We start from the raw sequence: 19,535 nt of genomic DNA on the forward strand, positions 1-19,535 counted from the left end.
TACTCTCTTAAACAAGTCCAGGCTTTCATCTGGCATAAACTTTTCTGAATGTCCAGCTACATACGGGCTTTAAAAAGCTGAACACTTGGTATACTTCCTACAGATAAGGGAATAGATGTACTCAATTAGGCCTATTGAGCTATATTGCTGGGTTAATACAAGAGCAGTTATTTTCTCTCAGCTTCCTACTACTCACCTGCATTAGATTTTCAACTGGTAATGGCACGGCAGGAAGTTATTGATGAGCTGACAGCCTTCTGTGATCTAGTGACATGTCTCTTTCTCTCCCTGTGTAGCAAAGGTCTGTTCTCATAAATGCCAATGAATTATCAACAAAAGAAACCAACCCCTCCTAGCAGCTCAGGGAGAAGATAAATTGCAAGCCTGCAATACAAACATGCCTGGTCTGCTTTATCTTTTGCTATGTGCTTTGACAGAAGAACAAGTCCATGCATGTGTGGTCAAAGTCAGAAGGGGGAAGGGGAGAAGGCAGAAGTAAGACATAATGGAAGAATGTAAAGCTTTACATATAAATAATGCTGTAAAACTACAGTAAGCAATTAGGATTGCGTAGGTAATCTGCTTCATAGTCTTTCATAATTTACAGTTCTTTCTTCTTACATCAAAGCTTTTGCAGAAGAATGACTGTTAGCCTGAAGTCCTGTAATACTCTTCCTCTGAGTGAAGACATATTCCATCACAAGTATATTTCTTATCAACTCCGATGTTGTTCTGCAGGCAAATTACATTACAGACCTAAATGGTCCGAACAATTTTAATGTCAAAGATACATAAAAGCAAATTTTATAAATAGGGATTCAAATAAAAGAAAGAAGATAAAGCCAAAAACTGCATTAAGATAGCTCCATAAAAGTGCTTATCATTTAAATGTAGAACAGATTATGTGGTACCTTATGGAGAAGTAGCTTTTGGAAACAAATGTGCATGATATACAAGTTTCAGTGGATAAACTGCTTAAATAAAGCAAATGGCACCAGATTAAAACAATAGATAAGGTGACAGAGAAATTATAGTGTTGATTTTAATAGTTTAAAGATATATGAAAGTATTTCAGTTGTAATTATGACTTTAACCTAGGCCTAGACATTTTAAAATAAAGGCTGTACATTCATACACTGTCATGTCAAGTAGCTAAAAGGTAAAAAGCCCTCAGAGAATCTGTGACTGTTGGTTTCTCTTCTACAGATGAGGGAAAGTCCCTTCACTCTCTTATGTTCTTCATAATTATTTTGTGCTCATCAGGAATAAGGCATGCAGGATGCAACAAGATACCTGTCAATGTAGATTCTTATGAGAATGTATCTGAAGAATGGCGTTGGAGGTTAAAACCCTGAACTGTAGTAGGATGCAGAACTAAATCTCATGTGCTCTTCCTACTACAAAATGTTGGCATAGAAGACACTGTATGACTAAATACATGAATAAATGACAGTTCTATAGTGAGACTATCACAGTTAAGGAATTATTGTTCCCTTATTCACTGACAAAGTTACTGGAGATCAGAAGTGTAGGTCCATCGCAAACAACTTCATTTGCCTTCTATCTCAGTAATTCAGCCTACAAAGCCCTGCGTGCTTACGCATACAGCATTATCTGCTCTCATTCCATTTGTTCTTTAATATGTTTGGATAACATATGTTGACCAGCTTGATCAGTACATATAGTGCATGGAATTTAGGAGCAGATATTAATTTGAACTTAACTCATTTTCCACGTATAAAAGCCAGTCAGTTTTAATAGTGAATATTCCTTGTTTTCTGCTAATCAGAAATGTGTACCTACTGCAGTAAGGATTTGATTGAAGAATTACATGATTATTACTTGAAGAGGTTTAATGCTCTTCTTCACGATAGTTTTCTTCAGAAGGCTTATTTTGTCATTGTGTATTTGCAATGTTTATTGCCATGATCTGTTACCTTTGAAATTCATGTGACTCAAAAAATTTCATGAAAAAAACGAAGTATAATGAAGATATAATATCACATAAGTTAAGAATTTTCCTCTAATTTTCACCTGCTGTAGGCTTCAAAATATACCCGAGTTCACTTTCATTATTCCTGATCTCTCCCATCAGTGAGAGAGGGACCAGGATCCTCAGGGTTACATATCTAACCACTGTACTTGGCTCAGTACAAGCTACTCATATACTTACCAGCCACCACTGTTCATTGAATATTGTGAAAAAAAGCATTTTTTGGGGGGGAAGACTCAATCCAAATGTGGATTTGAATTTTCAGTTTCCAACCCTCATGAGTTCAGACCACAGGGTCAATCGAAACAAGCAAGAAACAAAAGTGATTTCACTTTTTCACCTGTTTCTCTGATAGTGAGTATATTTTCTGCCTAGCTTTAAAGCAGAATACTATCTGTCTTATTTCACTGTTTCCCATATTTCCACCATATTGAAACTGTTTAATCCATCAAGTAGAAACTGCTGCTTTTTGCATAGTGTGCTGCCGTGCTGAGAAATTTAATATGGAACACGATAGCCTCCTAGTTATTAACATTATAATTTCTTCCAGTATTTTATTGGTTGCTTATAAATACATTTTTGTTACAACATAATAGTGCATTCATGGTCACGATTGTATACAGGTAGGAGTTGTTCACTTTTCTCAAATATTTGCAAGAAACATAAACAAAAACCATATGTTTCAAATATTTCACCGAATACCTTTTTCCACTTCTGTGCATGTTGTAACTGTTTCAGCCCTGTTCTGTTTCAAAATCCTACCACTTATCCTGTGTTTTATGACATATTCTTATCTTTCCATATTTTTAAATATTCTGTTAAAGGTATTCTAAATTGAAAATTTTTTTCTGAACGTTAACCACCAATTTTTCCTGTCTCTCTGACTGTCACAAGAACAATATTGATTCCAGCTTCTAAACAGATCATAGGTGCTTTTCACTGTAATCTTTGTTGTTTGCTGTTAAACTTTACTGTAAACTTGGCCAGTGTGGGAGCAAGTATTTTCTATGTTTTGCGTGGAAAACTCTTGTGTGACCGAGTGGGTGTTCCATCCACATGGCATCTTTACTTGTGTTTTGATATCCAAAACCCTCTAAGAAAGAAGGGTTTCTTTAATACTGCTCCACTACCTAAATATCTTGCTGGCTCAACATTTCAAAGAACGCTTTGTGCTGTCCAGGCATTCTCAATAATTGCTAGCGCAACAGATGGGCCAAAACCCAAAATTCTCAATCCAGCTCCCCTCCTTCCTCCACACCTCTTGTCTTCTTGGAAACTTTGGAAAGTTGAATCCAGACGCAGAATTTAGTATCACAAATTGGCCAAAACCCAGCCCCACCTCCACTCACATTAGGGGTTTTCCAAATCCTAATCCAAAATGTACTGCCTAGTCTTCTTTTCATCCTCATTTCTTTGTGAGGTTCTTAAAACTTGAATATTCCTTCTTTGGTGATACTTTGGCATTTTCACCTGATTAATTTCAGGTTTGGTCATGATGATCTAAATCTGCCTTCAGATTGAAAACTCTGATGAGAAAGAAAGTGGAACTGAATCCCACTTGCAATAGAAAAGCAAAAAGACATAAAGAATTACTTATCCTGTACTGCAAAAGAAGGAAAATAGTACAAGGCAAAACCTCCAAAGAGGTTGAAAAGTGTGTGAGGCTTTTGTTTGGTTTGGTTGTTTTGTCAGTTTATTACTTATAAATCTCCAAATTTCAGCTGGAATGGTTTACAAAAATATATGCTCAATTTCTCCCACATTCAAAGGCAACACCATCAAGCCCATGCTTTCTTGCATAGTATCCCTAAAATTATGGGCTTTGTAGATAAAATAACAAGACTTCTAAAAATTGTATGCAAGCCTGTTTGTTGGTTTGTGTGATCTCTATGGCATGTCAATCTTTAAAGATCATGATTTCTGATTTTTTTTTTCCACTAGTAAGCCTAGAAATTTTTAATGAAATGTGAAACTCTCACGTATTGACATGACATCGAAAGTGGGGCCTGTGAGGTAAACCCAGTATTGACTAGGAAACCAGTCATGGATTTGTAAGAGTTGTCAACATAGCATACTTCTCATGTTCAAGATTCACAGCAAGAACTGCATGTGTTCTACTAAGTTCATGGAAGTGAAGCATTTAATGTCAACTAGCTGACACACTGCTCATAGCACATTGCTAACTCCTATACATAGTTAAAGGGAATTTAATGTGATTTTTCATGGTAATGATCAACATACCAGTTCATTTAGCTAATGGTATTGGTTTGCACCTTCTGAGGTACTGTACAATTCTGTGCTCTGAGGCTTCCTGTAAAATCAAGGGCACACAGGCTAATTTTCCTGTACATACAGTGCCCTGCTTGTAAAATGTCAAAGCTATTTTGTGGGCTAGTTAGAAAGTATGATATGTTAACACCGTTAGAACAACCACCAGAACAACCATTAGGAAAAGCTGAGATATAATAGTAGCTGGAAGACAGCCTCAGAAGACTCGGAGTTAAATATATTGCACACTTTCAAAAGACAGATTGAAAAGAAGCATGTGTCTGCACAGAAGTACGGGGAATCCCTCTTGTGTGAGGAAAAAAAAAATGGAAGGCAGAGGCTTACCTTCTAGAAGGAGGGTGTGAGTGGCACACGATTATGTGAGCCCACTCAGTGTTGGCCATTGGGATGACTAAAAGCAGGAATCCATTTCAGTATGCCCACAACAAAAATGTCCAAAAGATGAGAAGTATTAAGACTATATATGTGGCATTCTCTCTCCTGAGAGAGAAACATTAGAGGAATGATGGATCTGTGCTTGTCTATCTTACCTGGGATGCTCCAGCAAAATAGAAAGAGGAAGTAATTTTGCATCTGCTGTTGTAAAATTCCCCCTTTTTGTTGTTGTTGTTGTTGTAACTCGGATCTCAGGCATGTCAGTTCAAGATGTTTGGCTCATCCACTAAATTATGACACTCTTCCAATGGAAAAAAAAAATGTTAATTGCATGTTAAATTGTTACGAAAGATACTGCAAAAATCTATAGACTTCAGGTTTTTTTTCAGTGATTACATTTTTTTTTCAGTCAAAGTTTAAGGTTCATTACTGAGGTACAAGAGGCATCTTTCCTAGTTCAGAGTGTAAATGATGACCATGTAATACAGCAAGGGGTGTAATTTATCACTTCATTGAGTGCAGTTAAAATTGTAGACGGAAATTGTCCTCACAAATGAGTTTATTCCATCTATCCCCATAGTTCCACAAGGGAAGCAACTGTTGTGTTGACAGTTCAAAATATGTTTCAGGTAGAACTACTTCACCAGTTTGACTCCCTTCCAGTTAAACAAAATGGAACAAGTGTGTATCACTTGGTTCTTGAGACCTTTCCTCACATTTATTGCAGTGGATCAGGCAACAGAGGTCATGGCCTCCTAGTTCCCAACTTCCCCTGCTGCACCTCAGTGCTCTTGGCAGTCAGTCTCCATAGAGGGCAGAGTTGAGATGAGACTGAAGGCTGAACAACTAACTGTCTACTGTCCTGTTGGGTTACTAGTGAGTATGGTCATTCTCACAGCTATAATTTGCTTGCTATTGTAGGTTTGAATTATATCTCAGTGGTCTGGACAGGTGCTGAGATTGTTCAGTCTAGAGAAAGGAGGCTCTGGGTAGACCTTAAAGTTCTTTGCAACTCCTTTGAAAGGTGTTGTGGTGAGGTAGGAGTTAGCTTCTTCTCCCATGTAACTAGCAATAGGACAAGAGGGAATGGCAAGTAGCACCAGGGGAAATTCAGGTTGGATTTTAGGACATTTTTTTCTTTGCGAAAGTGATCAGGTGCTGGAATGGGCTGCTCAAGGAGGGGGTGGAGTCACCAACCCTGGACATGTTCAAAAAACACTTAGATGTTGTATGGAGAGACATGGTTTAGTGAGGAAATATTTGTGGTGAGTGGACATTTGGACGGGTTGATCTTTGAGGTCTTTTCTATGATTGTGTGACAGATTTAGCATGTATTAGCAGCTTAACTTCTGAGGAAAGTACTTCAGTAATTGCGGCTGTGTGTACATGGGTGAGCTTCACCTTAGTAGCCTTGGTAGAATATCACAGAGCATATAGCGTTCAATCTAGTCCTTTTTGCATCTACTATTGGCATACACACATAAATTCAATTTTCTAACTAAAGCACTGGCTCTCTTCCGTTTTTCACTTTCCATACTTCTGCAAGTTTCCAGGTTCCCAGAAATCAATCCAGGCTTATAAGAGAAAATCTAAGAATAACTGTTAACTGAAAAAGTAAAAAGAAATAAAAAACTGTGGTTCTACGGACCTGATGGCAAAAAAAAAAAAAAAAAGAAAAAAAGAAAAAAAGGTCGAGCCTCCAAGAAGAGACAGGTGGCTTCTGAGTGAAAATGGTAACATATACCCCCTGGGAGATCAGCTCCAAAGCTGAGTTCACTCTTTCCTGCTATAAAGCATATTGATGTTAACAGTTTTCTCCTGCCTGCACGTGTGTTTTTCAAATTAAGTATTTTTAAATCTGTGGAGCTTAAAATACAGCCTCAGACACCCCTCTTTTGCTTCTGCTTCTATTTCGTATAATCTGCTATAGGTGTACAGGACCGATAAACAGCTCTGCTTTTCTCACAAACAGTTGAAAACCAATTTAATTTAAACACCTGGCAGGAGGAAGAGAACTGAAGTTAATGACCACTTCAAAAAGTGGAAGGGGTAATTTTCAGGGCATACAGCAGTTTGTGTTTACAGATTCAGTCTCCCCTAAGATGGTGACGGGTTTGTGTTTGTAATATCACCATTTGGAGGTGACTTATTTGCAAGTGTATAATCAGCAAGTAGTACTGAAAGCAATGTTGGACTCTTGATCTCCAGTTTTTTTTGAAAAGTAATTTTGAAACTGGTCTGAAGGAGAAGGACTTCGTCTAGCATTAAGATTTTGCTGAGACCCATTTCTGTCTTACTGGTGAAACAAAGGGGCAGAATACGCACCATCAGTACAGGGTAGCCCATCCATTGCAGATTCAGCTATTTTTTCTGCTGTAGGTAAAAGACTTTCAGTGCTCTGAACTCTTGGAGTCATTTTTGGACAGTGCCTGAGGCTTTGCACCTTTCAGACACTTTTATATCCTGTGGGACACATTTTCCTTTTTTATTTGATGTAGAAACAAAGATTTCCATCCCCAAACTAGTGCTCCATACCTGGAATGACCTTTTAGTAAAACAAATAAAAAAACACCATACAGAATGTTTACGTAAGTTCGGTATAATCATGGTCCTGATCTGAGCAGCAGGATATGGAGATGTTCAGCTCCAATACCCATCTAGGCTCTTCAGAAGCCTAGATTTTTTTTTTTTTTCTTTTCAGTCTACAGTCTTTTCTCAGTTCTTTTCTTTTTCACTTAGTAATGATTCAGATGAACCTTTAGTAGATGCAACACTGCTCTGTAGCAGTTGGTAGACATTGGGCATGACTCGTCATTAAATCTGTATGCTAGAATCTGAGTAGACTGTTCTTTTGGACTTGATTCATATGAGTTTCCATTCCCTGAATTTAGCTTTGATCTAGGTTGAAATATGTACAGAAAACCCAAAGCCAAAATGATGTAGTACAACATTTACATGGATTCATGAAAAATTCAGGGTGTTTATATGAGTGTGTCATGAAACAAAAATTTAATATGCATTCAGGAATCTGTTCTGAATGTGCAAAAAAGTTAATTTCATTTTCTCACCATCATCCTGTGAGAAAAATGCCCATCAGCTGCAGTGGGAGGTAAAGTAGCGGAACATTTGCAGGGGTATACATTGGACACAAGTAGTCTCCAGTTATTCTAGTTCAGATGAATTAGCTGGTGATGAGAGGTCTGTACTGATAAGAAGAATGTCCAAAATTTATTTTCAAGACACTATTTTTTACAAAGCTGATCACTGAGTGTCCAAAGCCAGGAATTTGGAAGTGGGCTATGTGCTGTTAGTACAATATATCCAATTTGCTGGGCAAAGAGATAAAGAAGTCTGTGGATATGAGTATGTCCTTCTCATTTATTTCTCACCTACACATCTTAATGTATGCAATCACCACTGGATCATTGTGGTCCTTAAAAAGAAAGTAGTGATCATTTCATCTATTCAGTATTACAAACCTTGCTGCTATCTGTAAAAATTTGGCCTTGAGAATTTGATGTACAGGAATTCCAAAAATTAGCTGTAATTACTTCTTAGATGACATTAGCCTTCTGGGGAAAGGAAACAGATTAAGGCAAAAAAGAGACAGTGGTGGCCCAAGAATATTATGGAAAAAGATCTCTTTGTACTGCTCTCAGGCTTGATGCTGAAGCAGGTTTGCTAGTGAAGCAAATTGTTTGGGGTGAATGTTTTGTTGTTGTCATTATTGTTATTGATATTTAGATTTTCTGAGTTTTCCAATGCAATCTGAGAAGTCATAAATACTGCCATAGTATCATTACGTGGCACGTTCTCCACTGCTGAGTTGAGTGTAGCGCAAAAATAATCCACACACCAGCTCTCCTGAGGAAGTGGTCACTGTATTTTCTGTGCGGGGGGGATTTGGCCATATAAAGGACTCACTGACACAAGAAAGAAAGCTCTTAATATCCATTTTAAACCCTCTTTCACTCTTCTGCATTCATTCCACCCCACCTAGTTGGCTTTTCATCACGGCCCCTTCCCTCTGAGCCCTCTGAACCAGTCTTCCAGGTTCTGTTTCTCAGCCTACCACATTCAAAGGTCCCCAGTCAGGCTGCTGCTGGCCACTGCAGGCTGAAATCTCCTTCTCCCACTGTTCCTGATTACCCTTGTTTCTTGTTCCAAATTTCTCTCTTCAGCCTAATTTTCCAAGCCTAGTTCTGTCTAGTTTCTTTCTTTTCTATTTAGGCCTTTGGATATCTCCATTATTTATGCTCCTGTCCCTGCCCTGCTAAGTCAGATCATCTTCTTTCTTCCTGACTACTCAACATCTGTAACCTCTTTTTCCTCCCAGTTCCTTTCCTCTTGTGTACTCTGCATCTCTCCCTGTTTGCTCATCCAACTTCTCCAGGCTGTTTTTCATTTCTGCGGATGTGCAGCTCTTTCAAATGGTCCGTGATCTACACTTGGTCCCTTTTCCTCTCTGACCCCAGACCTGATGCCCTTGGCAGAGCTTCCCTCTGCTATGCTCATTGCTAGCATTCCGTTCTCCTCCCCTAACACACATGTACATTGCTTTTCTCCTTTTCTCCATTGTCCGAACTTACTGAGGTACAACAGCCAAAATCTCAGGGAAGTCAAGACCTTCTGCATATCCATTTGGACAAAGCACACTCTGCAGCACCATAACCTTCTGACTGTGAGAGTCTAGCTCATTCCTGTGTGTGAGAATGCCTGTTGCACTGGAAAAGAGTTTATTGGATTCAGTTTGCATTTTCTGCTTTAGAAAATTAAACAAAAAGCTAGACCAAAAGGAAAAATGAAAAGGAAGTTAGTACTTCAGGTCGTGCAGGGACATGGGCATGCAAACTGCATGGGGCCTGGAAGTAGTGAGGCACTGGAACAGGATGCCCAGAGAAGTGGTGGATGCCCCATCCCTGGAGATACTGATGGTCAGGCTGGAGGGAGCTCTGAGATCCCTGATTTAGCTGTAGGTGTCCCTGTTGATCGCAAACAAGTTGGACTAGATGATCTTTGAAGGTCCAACTCTAACAATTCTATGATTCTATAAATCTGTGAGTCTTGAACAGGGGGAAAACAGGGTTTGAAACCCCAGTCTTTCAAATTAATTCAAAGGCAGAGTTCCTGGCTATCCTGAGGTGTGTGTATCATTGTGTTTCTGTGCAAAATTGCCCCTCCCAGAAGCTCATTTTCCTTGTAATGCTGAATAGGGTGATTTTTAAGTTTACCCCATGAGGAAGAAAGGTAATGACAGAAAGGCTGATACTCACTCATCTTAGAAACATACCTGCTTTATGATTTGGGATCAGAGCCATATTCCCTTATTGCTAAATAAATGGAGGAAAGAGTTCCAGAGAGCATTTTTCTCTAGAAAATGCACAACTTTAGTAAAGCATGCCGAAAAAAATCTTCCTGGAAGACTGCAGTGTTTTCTGATTGGTGCCTTTTATGGCATACGTTATATATTGACACAGATTAAGTTTCCCTCCTGACTGGAACAATGCGCGCTCAGGAGGAGTGCTACTGACCCAGCTGTAAGCCCGACTGCTCGCGGCAAGTGGTGGAGCAGAGCTCCTGGGGACGGCTGAGCACTCCCTCCAGCTGTGCCATTCTGCCTCTCTCCTCCTCCTTCTCCTCCTCCTCTCTCTCCGTTTTCTCCCCCTCTACCTTGCCTCTTACACTTTCTCCAGACCCCTCGGCTTTGTTGTGCTGCATGTCTGATTAGCAAGAGGGGCATTGGCTTCTCGCCGGCTCCGGCAGCGCTTCCCTGCAGCCTATCCCAACCCACCCACTGCTGCGGCTCGGGAAATGTGAGCAGGGCTGATGGAGACGGAGAAGCGGGGCTGAAGTTTCGCACTGGCGCTGGATGTGACAGCGGGCAGCAGAGCGCTTCACAGCTCGCGCACGGTCCGACCAGTGTCCCGCACCAGCCGACCATGGAAGGCTGCCGCTGGGCCGCTGCTGGCACCTTGCTTCTGGCTTCCCTCCTCCTGGTAAATGCCATTTCTTTCCGATAAATTCGCCTAGCTTGTAGCTGATACTGTATCTGCATGTATGTATGAGGGCATGCTTTTAGTCTTCCAGATCAAGGTAGAGCTTGCTTTGAAGAAATCATGTAAACCTTATCCTCTCTGAAAAACAGAGAGCCCTGATAATGCAGGCTGCTGCAGGTAGAACCGAGGAGTTGATGTTGGCATCACTTTTACAGACTCAGACAGCAACAACCTGTGAGTGGTAATTTAACTGCTTGGGATTTGGAGAAGTGTCATTTCTTCAACCCCTTTAAATCAAACTGTGTCATACTGTAATGTTACTGAAATTTTCTTCCTTCCTAAAATAATGACAACAAATGAACATGTATGTATATATGTATATATATATATGTACATATATATACTTTTTTTTTTTTTTTTTTTTTTTTTTTTTTTTTCTGTGCCTGTGCAGGGAAACCAGGTACTGAAATTTTCCTGCAGCTCTGATTATTGCTGCAGCTCATTAGAGAGATAACTTTATAATAACTTTTGTAAAATACATGATATGATATCTGGTTTGCTTCAGGGCTATAATGCTTATCATTATTGTATGATATTCTAGCATAATCCCCGTGATTATCCTGATAGGATGTGTTACAGCTGAACACTGTAGCTTTGTGGTTTGATTGATATTAAATGTTCCATTGTGATTCAGACTTAATTTCATAAGTACGTTTGCTATCAGAAAATCTGCAGCAAGAATATTAAGTACAGACACTTCTGATACTATAGTGGTCTTGGCATGGATTTGGTGTTTTGTTTTTGTTTTTTTTTCTAGAGACTTAATTAAGTATAGTCATTTGAATAACAAAGAACCTTAAAGAAAATTAATGAACTTTATAAATCCTTGCATCTTTCTACTTCCTACTTATCTGTATGAAAGTGTATTCTAATTATTGTAAATTAATCTCAATGCATTTTTAGTAATCACATCTAGACCTAAATTAGTGGGATAACCATATCCCAAGTGCTTAATAAAAATAAAGGTATGATTTTTTTTGAAAACTTTTAGATGTCTAATCACTAAATTCCGTTTGGTTGCTAGAACTAAGAAAGCAATTTACACTGAGATTTAAATTTCTAGTTTGTTTCAAGATCTGTTTTCCATATGCTGAAATCACGCAGAATGGCATAAAGTCAGGCACCGGTCCTCCTTCACATATGGAAATGAGAAGTTTATAGCCTGATGACTGTAATACAGTATGAACCAATCCTTCAGTATTAATTCAAAGAAGATCAACAGGAGATATGACTCAACAAAACTGTGTAAGGACTGTGGGATCTGGCCCCACGTTAAGCTCATACTCATAACATTTATACTTCACTCTCCTTCTTGTGACTTAAGTTCTCAGTCCCTAATTCATGAAAATAAATAGTGCATTCTGCTGCCAGCTATTATGCATTATATTCCATACTATACTAGTTTTTATTTGTATGACTTACCCTGCCTCAAGAGATTTCCCCCCCACCTCCCACCAAATCTCTTTGTGCCTTAAGAATAGTGATGTGAAGCAAGCTTAACGTTCTTTTTTGAATCAGGCCATTCTTTTACTCCCTCCACAGTCAGGGAAATCTTTTACTTGCTTTCAGCAGGAGATTAGGTAAACATGCCAGAATTTTACTTCTAGCTTGGATAGAGACAGAGATTAGTTGTAAGATAACCATATTGCTACTGTAGCTTATTGCAGTGTGAGTTCATACAGGGTATGGGTCATCGATGTTTCTGAGGAAGAAGTAAGCACTGAATAGGGTTTATAAACATGTCTATTAGCCCTACAGATGCCAGCCCTTAGTCAAGTAGGTGGAATGAGTATGAGAGCTATGGAAATCTATGCCTGGGTTGATTTGTTTCTCTAGTCTTGTGTGTCCCTAAAACCTCTTTCTTGCCTATAGGGAGCAACTTGAGCAGACTCTAGTCATGAGGTACTCCAGCAGCATCATTAGAAGTGTTCTAGTTCTTAGAACTTCTAAGCAGTAAGAGTTGTGGTCAGCTACTCACATGATTAATCCTGCAATCATTTATGAAACGCTTCTGTATTTTCAGTAAGATGCTATAAAGAAAGGTTCTTCTTTTGTTTTGTGTTCTTGCCCCCATAAGGAGGTTTCATAGCTCAGACATTGCACTGTTCCAGTCTCTGTGCATGTAATGTTAAAGAGATGGACAAGTCCAGAGGCAACATCAAGAGTAATGTCTTGTTAGCCAGCAAGTATAGTCTACTTCAAGGAAGACCACCTGGAGAAATGTTGTACTCCACATATTCGTCTTCATAAGAAATCATTTTAATTGAGTGGTGGAAGACTATGTTGTTTGACAGATCTGTGGACTTTGCAGTTCGGTTGTTATCTGCCTTAGAATTTGCTTCATGCCCAGACATCTTGTTCTCTTGGCATAAATGGCAACTGGGTACTGTCAGAGATACTTTTAAGAATATAACCCTAGATACTTGTCTTGAAAAACTAAAATCAGATTGAAAGTAACTTGAAAAGATTGTTTCTCTCTTTCCAAACTGAGCAGGTATTTGGAGAATTTTGTTCACTGCTCTGTGAACTTTTGCATGCTAAGAAAATATTAGCACACCACTTTTAAGAGGAACAAAAGAGAACAGGCATTCAATTCCAAAGGTTTCCCTATCTATCGGTTTAAAAATAAAACCCTAGCACAAGCAAATCACAGTTGTCTAACTCAAAGGGAATGTGGCCAAAACCATAACCAGCCATTGACATGTGTGTTCATCCAAATTTGAAGTCAAATCATTTCATGTCAGAAGGGCATTTAATCACATTTGCATTTGTTGTTTGCATCTTTTCAGCGGCTTTTTTTAGCTCTCTTGGTTGCTCTTGTGGTATTTACAGAACTAACACTAGGAACTGTAATAAAGCACATGTGTGGGTTTTTTGGTTTGTTTTTTTCTTGGTGTCTTTTTTTTTTTTTTTTTTTTTTTTTTTGAGGATTTCTTTTTCTATTCTGTTTTGTACATGGAAAATAGTCAAATACAATAGTCCATCCCTTCCAGGCTCTTTGGCATTGTATTCCCCTATTATCTAGCTGTGTCTGTCTTGGATGACCACAACCACAATTAGCCAGTGGAATGAATATAATGCTTCTTGTTTATATCCACATGTACATGACACTTTTTCCTTTCGTGTGTAGATGGGTCTCCCTACTGATGTGTGCATGCTCATCTGTTCCTACATTTATAGCTGTAGAGAAGGATTTTCCAGTACATGGTCCTAAGTGTGCATATATATATTTGTACATAGATTGTATGCAGGACTAGCTTTTGATCTCCTCTATTGGTGAGATCAAACAGAATCCGCTGAAATTCATAGCTTAGGTATACAAACCTAAGTTTTATTTATGCAAAGGAATACAAAACTTCTGACCGTTGAGTTTTGTGGCCATGCCACCATACTCTGAACAGCTCATGTCTATGAAAGACACAGCTTCTTACATGAACATCTACATGCAACTAGGTCTGCATATCCATCACTTTCTTCACATGTAGCACTGTGTTTGGGCTTATTTAGTATTTCTTCTCCTTCAGAGTTTTTTTATATTTGCTTTTATTTACTCTTTACTTACTTTATTTACTCTTTCTCAGTCTGGAGAAGAAAAGCCTGCGGGCAGACCTTATTGCAGCCTTCCAGCAATAAGGAACTCTTCCTTGAACCTGCAGTCACTCTTTTATCTATATTGCTTTTCATAGCTATTTGCTTTAGCTTGTAAGAAAAGTCAAAGCTGTGTGGGCAGCAATTATGTGGATAAGAATAGGGAAACGGCAGTCTGTTGTCTGTCATGTGAGGGATGGAAGGAGAATAGTATCACTCTTATAGAAACAATTAGAAAATTTAGGTCAGAGAGAATACGTTTATAACACATTATCCATATCATTCATATTTATGGTGTTAGGATGAGGAACAGGAAAAGGAGAAATAAATGTTCTTGTCCAAGCCGGGAACAGTTACAAAAGAAGTCTTCCCATGTAGTAGACAGCAACTAATCAAAAGCTGTCATGAAACAACTAATTTCATCAGAATACCATCCTTTGGTATGAAGTGCAGCAAGAAGTGTTGGTACTTGTTCTGGGCATTACTGTCTTTTCATACCACCATATGGACAGTAGGTTGTCTTAACAGATGGCTGACTAGCTTTGGATGTTGGAGGTCCTATAACATAGAGTCATAGAATGGTTTAAAACCCTTCCCCCTTGTCCAATCCCTACACTCCCTGATAAAGAGTAACTCTGTCCTGAAGGCCACAATAAGATCTTCCCAGAGCCTTCTCTTCTCCACACTGTACAATCCCAGTCTCTTTCAGCCTTTCTTCATTGAAGAGGTGCTCCAGCCCTGTGATCTCCTAGGCCATAAGTATATATTCAGGCAAACCTCAGGAAGAAAATGAATAATAGATGGACATTTCTTACAAGATAATTGTGTGCACCGTTTTATCTTCTGTTATAGGCTCTCCCACCATTTTATGGAGTTACCAGAATTTAAGTTTCTGCCCATCTTCTTGGAAGTGGGAAATGCTCTTCTCAGAATAATAACTTTTGATATCTATATAAGCATAGTATAGGATGAAATTAGAGACCAAGTTCTTCAGCTATATAAATTCATTTTCCTCATCTAAATGAAATGACAGTACACTGAATTTCACCTTCTTTCCAGTACAATCTTTTTTATTTTGTAACTGCTTTTCTTGTGAGCTTTTACATGTGGTATTTTAATGCCATGTTTATGAGCAATTAAAATACTTCCAGAAAGTATTGGTCATGAATATCCTTTAGTGAAACCTCTGAGTGGACAATTTATCATATTCTCAACAGAACAGCTTTACTGGTGGCTTTGTTTGTTGTGGCTCAATCTGAATGTACACAGTGAAGACTGATATAAATCAGCATCTTCACACTGACAGTAAGATGACATTTTATGACATTATTAACCCTAAGTTTATTCCCAACTCTTTTTTAAGTACCTTGATTAGAATTTCATTTTGCATATGAGCAGTTTCTTTTCTTTTTGCTGCCAGAGCCCAGCTTCTCCAAATTTCTTATTAAAGTAGCTAACATTCTGGTGAAATTGGAAAGCGATACAGACGAGTGACTGGGGGAAAGAAAGCAGAGAGTATAGCTTCTGGGATTTATTCTGCTTCCAAGGCAAGCATATGCAGGAGTCTTAATAGTTTTGCCACCTGTGAATTATTTGAATACATCTCACTGACGTGTCCCTTCATCTATTTGTGCAGAGAAAGAAGTGGTATATTCACTAATTATTCAGCACATCGATTTTCATAGTTTCAATTTTCATCTTCATTGCCTTTATGGAATATCTTCCAAAGCTTCAACCCTTTAGAGGTTGCCCTGAAACTTCTGCCTTTCAGGGACTCCTTTTAGAGCAAGTTTAGTAGAGAGGGTGTCAGGGCAGAGGGAAGTGTATGTGATAACGTAAGACATCCTGAAATAAATTCCAAGACTACTAAAGGAACAAGACAGGAAATTATATGCAATTCATAATAAATTAAAACTGTCCCATAAAATGAATATAACTCATTTTGTTTCCATATGAATATACTATAGGGGTGTCAAATTTCCCCTTCTAGCTTTGTTGGATATAATCTCAGTCCCTGTTTGAAGTTTGCTAGTGTGTTGTTCAGATCCTGTGCTATATCAACAGAAACAAAAGTGAAAAGAAATACAGGAAGCAATAAGGTCTCCTACTGTTCTGGTGCTGGTATCAGATTGGTGGATTATTAATTTATTTACATACTGACTGACTGACTTAAATCCCTGTATTTCTCTAAGCCTGGGCTGTTAAAAGCATCTGTTGTTGAGGCTAATATAAATGCCCTTAACAAGCCCAGGGCTGTACTTTCATTTTTCATTTTGGATTAAAAGGAATGTGAATGGATTACGATTGTGAATATATTCTGGGTATGACATTTTCATAGTTCCTGTTTAAAAAAGAGAGGGGGAGATTTTCAAGTTACTGTGTTATTGACAATGGTTCTCTTAAAAGGTCTAGCCAGGGACATATTTTAAAGAGGAATGATGTAAATTATTTGAAGGGGAGGCAAAAGTAAACCAACAGAAATCTCTGAAACTGAAAACTTCAACAATTCACTTCTCTGCTAATTCGAACTTGAGCAGTCTTGTGATGGGGTCGGCCACACATCAGTGCTTGTAATCAGCAGGGCAAAAGGAAGTGGATTACCAGAGATGAAGACTGGCTTTTGTGCAACATACTGGCTCCAAAATGTGGATGTGTCTTTCATTTTATCTGCTGAGAAAAAAAAAAACATAATTTTTTTTTTTACTGTGTGTGATATCAGAGGGTAAATGACAGCAGCAACTGCTTATAACCTGGAATTTCTTACATCTTTTTAACTCAATTTAAAATGATGGAGAAAAAAATATATATAATTTGGTACTCCTGGAAAATTCCTGCATGTCAGTACTACAAACTCTTAACAGCTGAGTACTCAGAGAGTTTTGACCACAGCACAGTCTCTTGACTCAGTATCGGGTCTGGTTTTGTTCAAAAACTTCATTAGTGACCTGGATGAAGGGGCACAATGCACCCTCAGCAGGTTTGCAGATGATACAAAGCTGGGAGAGGTGGATAACATGCCAGAAGGCTGTCCTACCTTTCAACAAGACCTGGACAGACTGGTGAATTGGGCAGAGAGGAACTTTTTGAACAAGGATAAAGTGTAGAGCCCTACACCTGGGAAGAGTAGCCATGTGCATCAGTACAGATTAGGGGCTGACTTGCTGGAAAAGAGTTCTGTGATGCAGAACCAAGGTGTTGGTGGACAGTAGGTTGGCCATGAGCCTGCAGTCTATACTTGATTTCAAGAAGGCCAATGGTATCCTGAAGTGCAGGAAAAAGAGTGTGGCCAGCAAGTCCAGGGAGGTGATCTTCGCTCTATTCTGCCCTGATAAGGCAGCATCTGTACTCTACTGTGCCCAGTTCTGGGCTCCCCAGTTTAGGAACTTCTAGGGAGAGTTCAGCAGAAGAATAGAAAGATCATTGGGCGCCTGGAGCACTTCTCTTACGAGGAAAGGCTGAGCTGGAGAAGTCTGAGAGGGGATCTTATCATAGCTATATATATATCTAAAGAGTGTGTTGTCAAGAGGATGGGGCCAAGCACTTTTTTGTGGTACTGAGCAACCGGATGACAGGCAGTGGCCACAAACTGGAACATAGGAAGTTCCATGCAAACGTAAGAATGAACTTATTTACTGCGAGTGTGACAGAGCACTGGAGAAAGCTGCCCAGAGAGGTGGTAGAGTCTTCTCTGGAGATAAAACCCTCCTGAACACTTTCCTTTTTAACCAACTGTATGGAACCTTTAGCAGAGAGTTGGAGTAGATGATCTCCAGAGGTCCCCTCCAAATCCCACAATTCTTTTGTGATTCTGTGAGAGCATTCTCCTTTAAAGAAACATCTACATTAATTTGAGATTAATTGTTTAATGATTAATAGAGAGTAAAATGTTTTGTGATCTCTGAAATTTTTCACACACAATCACAGAATGGCCAGGGTTGGAAGGGACCTCAAGGATCATGAAGCTCCAACCCTCCTGCCACATGCAGAGCCACCAACCTCCCCATTTAATACTAGACCAGGCTGCCCAGGGCCTCATCCAAACTGGCCTTGAACACCTCCAGGGATGGGGCATCCACAACCTCTCTGGGCAGGCTGTTCCAACACCTCACCACTCTCTCTGTAAAGAACTTCCCCCTGACATCTACATAATTTCTGGGTTCTCCTTCCCCCTAGCCCTTTCCTTCCTTTCTTCCTCCCTCCTTTCTACTTGTCTACCTGTCTGCCGTCTCCTCTTTTTCTTTTTTTTTTTTTTTGTTCCTTCTCCCTCTTTTTCTTTTTTAAATAAACACATCTCTTTCAGTTTTTCTGGCTCCATTAAGGCTTAATATTTTAATCCTTTTTATGGCCCTTTGTTATTAAAATAAACACATAGACAGCTCCATTAGGTAACTAAGGGAGATGGCAGACCATCAAAGAGTAGAAGACTTTATTTATTTTGAATAAACTTCATAATTGTAGGTGTTTATCTGAAATTGCACAAGCCCTTGGAGACTTCTCCCTTCCCTGAATTCCCTCCTGATCATCTTCTCATGTAACCCAAGGCAGCTGGGTTACCACCTGCTTCATGGAGCATGGAGCCTGATTCCTTGCAGGTTTACATGACAAGGTCTTCTAGTCTGGAGTTTCCAAAGCACTATTTCTAAATCCAGCCCATGTGCAGGTTAAGGCACATGAAATGACTCATGGTTAGATGTTATGGCCTCTGCAGAAATTTAATTTGGGGGGATATCTGAAGCCTAATGTCAGCTCACTAAACCAAGGGAAAATGGCTAACACGCACTTCTTCAACATATTACCCCATGTCCTGGAGGGAGACAATGGTTTAACCATGGAGCTGGAGCTGCCTGCCACATGTGGGCCATTTTTTCCTTGAGGCCAACAAACACAGCCAAGCCAGCATACAGCTTTCACTTCTTGGCTCTTAGAAAATGTGTAGCATGCACTAGGCATTATCATAGACTACAGTTTTCCTTTTCTCTTCTTCCCTTTCTCTGCACCCCTCTCAGCTCTTTTCCTGCCCCCAGTCCTTCCTATGTGAAAGTTGAAGTCTTTGAGAGTAAGATGCACTTTTGAACCTGTGCTATTGGGTGGGTTCCGAATTCTGGAAAGTGATTTCACCCATCCTGCATCTGAACCAGTCCTAGCCTCAAAAACTGTTCTGAGTCAATTAGGCGACAAGTCTGAGGTCGAGCCAGCTTGGACCTGCTCTGTATTGGATCACCCATGCCTGGTGT

At 39.3% G+C, this 19,535-nt stretch overlaps 1 protein-coding gene across 2 annotated transcripts in view; it reads left to right on the top strand.

Annotated features, from left to right (window-relative positions):
• Positions 1–19,535, top strand: part of ADAMTSL1 (ADAMTS like 1) — a 405,621-nt gene that overhangs the window by 222,535 nt on the left and 163,551 nt on the right. The window contains exon 1 of one of the 2 annotated variants that reach the window (XM_048931909.1): positions 10,587–10,653. The exons of the other annotated variant lie outside the window; for it this stretch is intronic. Coding sequence (XP_048787866.1) covers positions 10,597–10,653 — 57 coding nt within the window. The 5' untranslated portion in view covers positions 10,587–10,596. Of the gene's footprint in view, positions 1–10,586; positions 10,654–19,535 lie in introns of those variants that run through there. 2 annotated transcript variants of the gene reach the window in all.

This window comes from Lagopus muta, chromosome Z, assembly GCF_023343835.1.
Source record: "Lagopus muta isolate bLagMut1 chromosome Z, bLagMut1 primary, whole genome shotgun sequence".
Taxonomy (NCBI): Eukaryota; Metazoa; Chordata; class Aves; order Galliformes; family Phasianidae; genus Lagopus; species Lagopus muta.